Source organism: Pagrus pagrus (genome assembly GCF_965226575.1).
Source record: "Pagrus pagrus genome assembly, chromosome: 6".
Lineage (NCBI taxonomy): Eukaryota > Metazoa > Chordata > Actinopteri > Spariformes > Sparidae > Pagrus > Pagrus pagrus.
In genome coordinates this window covers 28883928-28894080 of record NC_140190.1, presented here as the reverse complement: position 1 = coordinate 28894080, position 10153 = coordinate 28883928, and the positions used below count along the sequence as shown (strand labels likewise).

Here is a 10153-nt window from a genome sequence, read left to right as displayed (position 1 = left end):
TTGTAAACTAATGATTTGCTTAAAGTGATAAGGTTTGGTAGCAGGTTTGGTTCAAAAACTACAATCTTCTAACCACAGAAAGCAACAAATGAAGTGCTTAACTGCCAAAATGCTGAGATAAAATGAGTTTTTGTTGGAGGGAGCTTGAGCTTCTACAGTAAAGAGTGAAAGCTGACATTTCTGTAAACGCCGGGCCTGTCTGTGCTACAACTCAACATGCATGGGCTTGTACCTGTAGGGTTTGTCAGGTAGGAGAAAAGACGCAGGAGCAGCTAAGGATCATAGGGTGTCGTGCACACAACAGCTTGCAGTTAGGAAACATACCTCAGTCCTTTTTGGCAACAGAAGACACATGTTGTAAGTATGAGCTCAACATTCGCTTTAAGCTTCAAGACTTTGGACAAACTAGCTGTCTGGCTTTGAGGATTCTGATGGCACTGCTGTTGAACATTTTGAATGCTTTACTTCCCATCCGCTCTGCCTTGTTCTTCGGTAATGACTGACTCTCTCTGATCTTGCCCAGCCAAAAAGCATGTTGCTAAAATAAAACTGGGATGTGTTTTGCGGATGGTTCTCTCTTGTCTGCGAGAGTGTGAGCAAGTGTATCTGATGGGGCTCCTGTGATCTTTGCAGTTTTTATTGGAAGTTTCTCCCTCTGTGTCTCTCTGTGCTTCTCAGTTTGCCTCCAGCTCTCTTTCCTTTCCTTCCTTTCCTCCCTAAGAAAACATGAAAAGGGTCCAAAGACGAGCGAGAATTCTTTTAGCTGAATGTGCTCTGTGATGAAATCCAAAAATTGAATGGCTGTATTAGGATATAGCCTTTCCTCTGAAGCCTTGTCACTTCAGAGGGACTTTCTGATAACACATCAGTTCAAAGCTGCACTGTTAAAGCTGTCATCACTTTTTTTTTTAATACAGCTTTCTCAGACTGACTACTTTTAACCAATTCATTTTTTCTTATCAAGAGGGACATCAAGTCCCACAAGTTCAGAGGTCCAGTTCTCTGACTTTTAACAAAACCCAATCTTTTGCTGAGGGGGGAAAGAGCAGGTCAGAGTTTGTGCACTTCTTCATGTTTAGGTTCCAACCCATGACTACTCAGTGTCATGAGTACTCAGTGCTTACTCTAACCATGCCCATCGTCAAACTTGGCCTTCATTTTCACACCTGTCTGTACACACAGTCACACCAATAAACATATCCATGGATATTAAAAAAGTATCCAGTGGTGTGACTCGAACTGCAATAGAGCCTTTGGTAGCCTTGTTAGTTTGTAATGACGCCACCTCTGACCCCTCCACTTCCTTATGTGAAAGTTGGTTAGCAAGCAATATAATGTGTTGGCACAAATGTCAACCTTGGATGTACCCGTGGGATGCAGAAATGTTAACATTATATCTTTGCAACTGGGCTGCAAAGTATTTCCCCAGGTGACCGGGAGTCATGTCCAAACAAAAACAACCTTTTTCTAAACCTATAGTTTCTGTGCCTTAACCTCACTAACCATCTCTATGAGCATATCACACTATTAACCACTTGTCAGAAAGGCCTTCTTGGAAGAAGGCTAAAAGGCGTCTTCCAATACTGCTTATTTTTTATCTGTCAAGGACATTTCAGACCACGGTGTCACAAACAAACTCCCAGTGAATGAACAAAATAATTAGTCAAAGTCAATGTGATCCTTTGCTCTAGGATCTGAGGGAGAAAAAAATAATCCCACATCTGTTGATAAAGTGATGGCTTGCGCTTCCAACACGGCTCTCTAAACTCGGCAAAAATATTTTTTTATCACAAGCCATCGTTTTTTACATAAAAACACACACACACACACACACACACACCGCTCTAGTCAGTTCTTCAGTCCGTCAGTTGGACAGCTGTCACAGCAGAGCGAACTGTGTGACACTCAGTCAGCAGTGTTGGTTTGACGAGGCAGGCTGCTCGACTGTGCTGCCAGGTAGTGGTGATGATGACTAGCTGGCAAGGTCAGCCCAGTGCTGCCGGCTCAATGTCATGCCAGAAAGAAAAAAAAAGTGATCCCTGTATCGTGAATTGTTTTGATTACCATTACCAAAGCACACTAACAGCTTGTGAATGTGTGAGTAGCTGTGATCGTGGAGCAGAGTGCCGCCGAAGATAAACGGCGGCTTAAAAAGCGTGCTAAAATATTAGCACCACAGTAGCGTTGCCTCCTTGTTGACAGGTTGTGCTCAGCTGCACCCACAGCCACCCCTCACAGCTGGGTTGGGCTTGGCAGTGAGATAACTGCTATAGTTTTTCATGATCATGTGACTCCAACAACACACTGACAGGTTTATCATGTTGGGGATGTAGAGTGGAGACTATAACACATATGGTATATAACATAAGACAGAAAAGTGCAATCCTTAAAATGTCCTCCTCTGTGATTCAGCATACATCCCATCCAAGTGTATCTAAAATAGCTTTCAGCAAAACTCTGAGAAGTTGCTGCAACTTTAAGATAAAGAGGCCACATTTCTCTACATCCCGTCCCTGCCTGCCTATACAATGCATATCTATATATGTCAGACACATTCTGTACAGGAGATGTTATCTCATACACACATCAGATCATAGCTTTTGTACATCCAGATGCATTATTTTTATCATTATTATTTATATGTTGCTCCACTTTCCTGCGTGTTCACTTGCTGTAATGTCTTGTATTACATCCACTGCTCTGGCTTATTCTTATCCCATTCTCTGCTGCTGTAATGACCCAGTTTCCCCACAGGGATCATTAAATTTTCATCTAATTTAGGATTTGTGAAAATAAATAAACTAATGAGAAGAGGATGCGGCTGTTTGGCTGCTGGCTGCCATGCTGACATACATCTGGCTCAGTGCAGACAAGTTATGATTTAACTGGCAAGAACAGCATTTCAGTGAACCCAGCTGCTGTAATGGTTCCCACAGACTGTTGTGATAACCTAATCTTATTAAACAGTCGAGGTAGACCAAGTACTTCTTATTATGCAAGGTATTTAATTATGTTTTCAATTATGCAGCGTTCTACTTCTACACCTTTTACACCACTACGTTTATTTTAGAGCTGTAGTTACCTATTTTATGATCATCTTGTAAAATATGATGTTTTGTTAGAAATGAGGCAGAATATCAGCTCCACACACACACACACACACACAACCCAATCGCCAGAATAAATGTTGGCAAAGTATGTATTGTAAAACAAAATTATAAGATTTTAAAGGGTTGAAAAAATGAAATGTTAGAGTCCTTTGTGCTACGTCTATTGCAAAAAAAACCACAGATAGGTTCAAACTTAAGTTTCTTTAGCTGCAGCTTTAATTTTTTCTCTTGTCACAACATTGTGCTAATGGTCTTGTTAAGTTCAGGCAGGGTTAGGAAACATTATGGTCCCCGAGCAACACTAGCAACTATAAGGACCTGTGCTTCCCATCAGCCATTTACTCTTCTTTTAGCTCTGCTTTGGTCTCCACCAATTGATAAAATAAATGGGCTCTCTAGCTGCTAAACGCTCCACTCTGTTCATCAGATGATGGCTTACTTTGTCTGTTAGGGTAGTCTGACAGCTTCCTGCTACTGCTGGAGTCAAAGGTTGATGTGACTGGTGAGCATGAAGCATTTACAGTCATGTACTGTAGAGAAGGCCAGAGGGGCAAGTGAGAACTCTTTTTTCCTGGTGATCCATTTTATAAGTTCAAAAAATGTTTGAACCTTTGAATTTTTAAAACAAAAAAACTTTTTGGAGAGAATTTCTTTTTTTGTGTGTGTGTGTGGAACCCGAGTGACATTATTTTTTCAAGAGGAGAGTAAGGCTCATTTTTCAAAGTGTTTCTTTCTGTAACACTCATTTTGACCACAAGAGGCTGCAGTGCACGTCTACTAAGTCCTAAATAAGATGAAACTGTCATGACTGTCATGTTTCTTTTGGCGAGGAATATGTCATACTTGGCGCTAATCTGCCGTTAGTTTATTATTTATTATCAGCCATCTCATCAATGGGTGTCTACAGTGAATTGTGAATCACGGCCACAGTCGAGAGGAGGATGAAGAAGATGCATATTTCTGCACAGAAAACGAGTTGTAGTGTCAGAGGTGGAGGTTGAAAAACACATATATTCTTCCATTCACGTTGTCCTTTAGCAGAGCGAGGACAGTGAAAGAGTGTAGCGATCCTGTGAGAGCTGTCACTGACTCTTTTTCCAGGCTTTGATAAATCATACAATCCATATGTGCAGGAGGTGAAGATGCTCCAGACGAGCTGACTGGAGAAGGCAGAGTGTGTGTGGAGACTGCACTGTCTCCAGTGCACTCAACTACATGAAAACTAAAACTACTTGGTGAAATATGCACAGTATTCATTCTTTAATGCTGTTTGATTTAATCTTGGATTTCTACCATTGATTATGAGAACTGGATCAGTTAGTTACCAAACAGTACGGCGTTCTCCTGCGCTCCAGGGGAGGGAATGTGATGATGACACAGCACTGACTGAAGAAATATTGATTTAAGATTTGAGTTGGCTGATATTTTCACAACTGAAAGGTGTTTATGGAATAATTACAAGTGCAAGTACGCGACTAACACTGCTGGTTTGAATGTTCACGACAATGTGGATCTATAATTAACGTTTGTCTGTATCAGCAGCACTTTTTCATTTTACCTTTAATGTGATTCATAGTAGAAATTTAAATATTAATTACAGTAGTGCTCCATATGTGAATACTTAATAATGTAAACTTCTAATTGACATTTTTATGATCTATTTTCATGTGACTGCGGTCAGGAGGGAACCCACTTCCAGTGGACAACACTGACTCTGATACCTGGTGTTCAGATAAGAGCCAACATCAGCTAATGTGAGTCGTCATTCATTTCATCCTCTGAGGCTGAAAACCTGACAAAATGAGGTGGCTGGCCGTACTTTTTAATGAATTCTGAATATGACAGATTTGTAACAGTTTATTACATTTATGTAAAATTTGAACAGATAAACCATCATTTTCTCTGATACAATAAGTAGATACAAATGTGGATTTTAAAACGAAATGTTATATATACATATATACATAAAAAGTTGTACATTTCATGACATGTCTGCTCTGCAGGGCTCCTGTCCATGATGTTGTGGCATGGGGAGAGTCACTCGACCATCTTCTGGAGTGTAAAAGTAAGCTCACATGGATTTACTCCTCTCACTCTTGTCAGAAACGCTCCTCTCTCAATTCTCCGTCCTCTCTTTTCACCCTCGCAATTCTCTGCTGCCCGGCGCCGCATATCATCTTGAATTGCCCTCGGGCTTCTTAGGAGGATCGCGGATATATTCCTCCTTCAAGTCCGTCCAATCCATTCAGAGATATATTTAAGGGGGGTGACACTGGCAGAGATAAGAGGCCTAATCTGAGCTGCCAGTGTAGATGGGGTGATTCCAGCCCGCTATTATTCATTTATAAAGTCGGCATTGCTGATGGCTTTTCACCTAACTGTATTCCCGGTCTTCATTTGAAAATGACTGGGAACGGGACAGATGGGTTTTTTTACTTTCCTCTCATTACTTTACAGAAATGAATTCAGCTGATCTGCCATATTTCAGCCCGTTGTCTCCTACGTCAAGATTAACTCTCCTCCGGAAGAGACATTTTGTCTTGCTTCATTTCCCTTTGAAGAAACGCAGTGACACAAATCTGTACACAGTAACAAAAAATCAATGGTCGTGCACATGGCAGTTGCGATCTGACGGCGTTTTCATATACCTTCACATCTCCTGTGATTTTAAAGAGCCGACTGTGAAATGATTGAAAGCTCAGATATAGGCCGAGAGCGATTTGTAGACGCGAACAAGCGGCCTCTGGACAATATTTTGTTTCCTGTCAATTACTGTCAGAGTGCCAGCTGTGATTTATGTGAAGCAATTTGTGTGAATAACACCGGTGTTCGCAGTTAGCTGTTTGTTTTCGGCTCCCAGAAGACGTGCCAAGTATTTTACACCTGCATTAGAACCACGGCTCCATGAATACTCCCCTAACAAAGGTAATGGGTGTGGAGGGAAGATAACAAGAAACATAGGTGTGTGCAATTATATGATGCTGAGGCGGCTCACACCGGGATGCAGGGTTTGGTTTTGAAGGTTTTGAAGTTGAAAGCGCCTCCAGACATCCACCACAATACCTGGCTGGTTTGCTGCATCGTCTCTTTGTTCACCGACTTCTTTGAGTTAACAAGGACCGTGCTGAGGAAGAGAGAATGTGAGTGAAAGATAACAGAGAGGCTTAACCTCTCACTAAGGCTCACTGCTCTTATGAGTTTATTCTTATATACCTTGTTTTTTTTTTGTTTTTTTAAAGGAGCAGGTTAATTCAAACCCATTTTCAGCTGATATTATGTCCCCGTGCCCATAAACGTGTTGTGTTGTTTCCTGCTGTATGAAGACAGTCAACAGTAAACAAGGTCCTCCCGGAACAATCACAAGGTCAGACATCTGCTGGGAAACAAAGTGGAGACAAAATGGGGAGAAAAACCCAAATGAGCTGCTAAGTGAGTTAAAAAAAAGTCTTGAGAGGAAGTTATTGGGACTCTTGAGCTTGGGATCGATACAACAAAATAATCTCAAACACATCTCATCGTCTTCATCGGGTATGAAGCATGATGACTTGAATATCTTTGCTGATAAAGGCTCTCAAAGGTCATTCGAAAGGTCAGGAAAAGCTAGTAAGTGGGTCTTAATTTAATAATTTATTTGCCACATATAAAGTCATTTGAATAGTTAGAAAGAAAAAATCCAGTATTCAGCCAAATGTTATCTAAACCTTTCATCTCAACACATCCTCGTACCTACAGTAAACAAGTGAATAGGTGGATTGCCAGTGACTCCCAGCACAAGGTGAGTGCTGGACCTCCACTGTGCAGTCGCAGCTTGGTTAGTTTTCTGTTGCTACTAGTGGTTTGGTGATACACTGCAGACGAACAGAGTCCTCCCGAATGGAAGTCCTATGCTTGTTCAACCCGAATGTCCACCTCCTCCTAAAGTGGACTTCATCACAGACTTCTTCCTTTGCTGCTGCAATAATTACTACAGCCACTAGAGGTCGCTGAGGTCACAAGAAACATAAATATGGGTTGTAGTAGGATGCTGTAACAGTCGACCTTTATGGTCATTTTTCTGATGAGGAGGGCCTGAATATCTTCTTCGCACCAAGAAATATCTTATATCTGAGGCACTGGGTCTCAAGCAAGAACATACAGAAACATTTGTTGTAATGACTTTACGTATTTATAATTTTGACCTTGTTGACCTGTTGCGAGTCATCTGCAGAAAGTTTCCATCACAAGTGAACTTGTGAAAGGAACTTGATAGATACAAAAACTAGTCAAACAAGCATTCTGTTCACAGGACCGTCTATGTGTCAGGTTTTTGTAAATTGTGTGATTTTTATCGGCATGTTTTGACACAGCAGTTTGTACAGTTCAGCTGCTGGCAGAAGCTCCTCTCACTCAGACAGCTGCCTCAGGCTCTTCATGCAGGTCAGCGTCCAGAACAACCTCTGCTGCACCGTACAGTGCAACATCGACCACTGCAGGCTACAGTATGGGCTGGTCTCACTTCTGCATTGCTGTCACGTCAACCTCGCACATCATGCGCTTTAATAAATCATTTTCAGAATCTAACTTCTACTCTAACCATATTCATCTTTTCCCTGCTCTGATAACACACTGTTGAAAGCTTCACTTTTGATTTTCTAAAGACCACGACCACACGGCTTCTATATACACAAACAGGTTCAGGGAGATGGAGATCCCGGGAGAACTGATGCATTCCATTCAGACTTACATGAAATCATACTGTGAACACTGCTGTTTATCTGGCAACTGTTTGTCAACTAGAAAAGCTACCATAGCCTCTGTTGGCTGAAATTGTTGTTTGTTTTGTCAGCTGACAATCACACGGTTGCTGTCGCCGGCTGGCAGATTGCGCAGCCCCAGCCGTTACATGTTAAGCGTGCACCAGGGCAAGACATTTTTTTTTTTTTTTAGGGGTTATTGATTATGCAAAAGATGACTGTCACAAACACAAGTCCTCATGAAGAGGTGGAGTTCATCGGGCTGAAACAAGCTATTTACAGCAAGCGTATGCAGTTAAGAGAGCGGTTAATCTGCCTTGGAACACCTGTATGAGAAAATATCACAGGAGAAAGTAGGAGAGGTAAGAATGTTCCTGCATGAGGCCCAGTGTCACAAGATGATAACTTTTGGGACTTCTGGGCCTCCGTAGATTTAACTTTTTACTCATGAAAGAAAAAAAAAACCCTGCAATATGTTTTCCACTGGAGTATTTGTAATAACTCAAAACATTTTGCAGGCTCGACACCCTGTAATTGGAAATAAAAGAGGATTATGGCGGACTAACCAGGTCCTTAAACGCTGTGTTATTGAACTTCTGATGGATGCTTGAAATGAAACTGCCCAGGTTTCAAAGTGTTTGTGTTCCCTCTGTGCAGCCGGCCAGCTGGTGTTTGAGGACTTCTTGAAGACGGAGTACAGCGAGGAGAACCTTCTATTCTGGCTGGCCTGTGAGGACTACAAGAAAACAAGCAGCGAGACGGAAAGGACCGAGGCTGCCAAAAGGATGTACGAAGAGTTTGTCGAAGTCGATGCGCCCAGACAGGTACGGCTTTTGTAAAGTGAAAGTGAGAACTGTGCAACTTTAAATCCACTTCAATTGCTCATTGTCACGATCACTCCTCCACAGTTTCACTCACTTGTTATACTGAAATATGATCTCTACCTCCTTTTCTTTAACGCTCATTTGTTCACACTTTTCTCTTTTGCTATTTGAACACACAGTTAAATTTCTGAGGTATGATAATGTAAAAAAATATCTCCAAACAGAAAGAACTCATGAGTGAAATAGAGGTTGCTGTTTTCTGAACACAGATAAACATTGACTGTGTGACGAGAGGAGAAATCAGTGAAAATATCTCTCAGCCGGGGCCAAATTGCTTCGACAGGGCGCAGAGACTGATATATGGTCTGATGGAAAACGACTGTTACCCTCGATTTCTGAAATCAGAAATCTACCAAGCTCTCCTGGAACAGCAATGAAAGCAACGCGAGGAGAAAAAAAAGTTGCCGACGCCTCTCCGGATGATTGATTCTGCACTCTTCTTAGAATCTCAGTTTAAGACAAAAAAAAAAAAACAAGCTTGTCTGTCAGAGGAAGCAGAAGTGGCAGCAGATACAGAGCTGTGGGTGTGAGCACCGACACGAATGAAAAGCCTCACATGATCTAAATTATATATTACGCAGCTTCTGAAGTCAGTTTTGTTGTATTACACAAAAAGACCTGTAACTCATTAAAACATGGCATCAAGCGCTGAAAGGTTTTTTTGGAAAGGCAAGGGTACATTTTAATAATCTGTGTAAAATGTGTGTAAATGAACCCTCATATCTTCAGTGATACTCCAGTGACTCTGACATCATTCGGTTCTGTTAAAATTCAACATGGTTGTGTTTTATGATTGATTCCACCTTCTCATTATATGTGATTAAACATCCTGTGTGTCGGTATAGAAGAATGTAGTGATCTACTACCAACATGATTTTGTTTGCTGGATATACGATCACGTGGAAACTGTAAAGCGGCTCACAGTCCCTGCTCTCAGATAACTTATTTTTGACAGTAAACGTGTTCAAATGAAAAATCTCCAGTGTTGTTTTTTTATTGTCCTGCAGCTGTTATGGCTGATGATGATGACTAACAAATGGCTGTATGCAAATGTCCATGCGACAATAGAAAAATGGGGAGATTACAGGTGATTGATTTGTGAGTTTTATTGGCCCAATTCCAAACCGCTCCCGACAACCTCCAGTCCGCCAAGGAGTGTAAGGGCACGGTCACACGTAAGGGCGTAGGAACCGGGGGGGACGGAGGGGACGTGTCCCCTCCAATATTGGAGACAGGCGCATTTGTCCGAGTAGAACAGGAGAAGAACATCTTATTTTGAAATCTTTAACTCACTTGCTTTTATTTTGAAAGACAACACAGCGTCTTGTCACAAGCACGCCCCGCCCCCTCAGACTGTTTGGGAAGCGGGAGTCGGCTGGACAGGTCAGAGAGGTGAGGATGAAAAGACAGCAGCAGATCAGTTTAG

The 10153-nt window shown here is 41.7% G+C and overlaps 1 protein-coding gene across 1 annotated transcript; it reads left to right on the top strand.

Moving 5' to 3' along the window:
- Positions 1-290: 290 nt before the first annotated feature.
- Positions 291-9637, top strand: LOC311258306 (regulator of G-protein signaling 21-like). The gene is made up of 5 exons (XM_084354464.1): positions 291-357; positions 4792-4864; positions 5114-5175; positions 8501-8667; positions 8937-9637. Coding segments are annotated over exons 2-5 (399 nt in total). The 5' UTR covers positions 291-357; positions 4792-4862; the 3' UTR covers positions 9105-9637.
- The last annotated feature ends 516 nt before the right edge of the window (positions 9638-10153 follow it).

What these genes read in the sequence shown, in the direction of transcription:
- LOC311258306 (XM_084354464.1), top strand. An exon ending in CCATCTTCTGGAGTGTAAAA is followed by an intron (nt 5,176 to 8,500) that starts GTAAGCTCACAT and finishes CCCTCTGTGCAG; the next exon opens with CCGGCCAGCTGGTGTTTGAG. An exon ending in AAGTCGATGCGCCCAGACAG is followed by an intron (nt 8,668 to 8,936) that starts GTACGGCTTTTG and finishes TTCTGAACACAG; the next exon opens with ATAAACATTGACTGTGTGAC.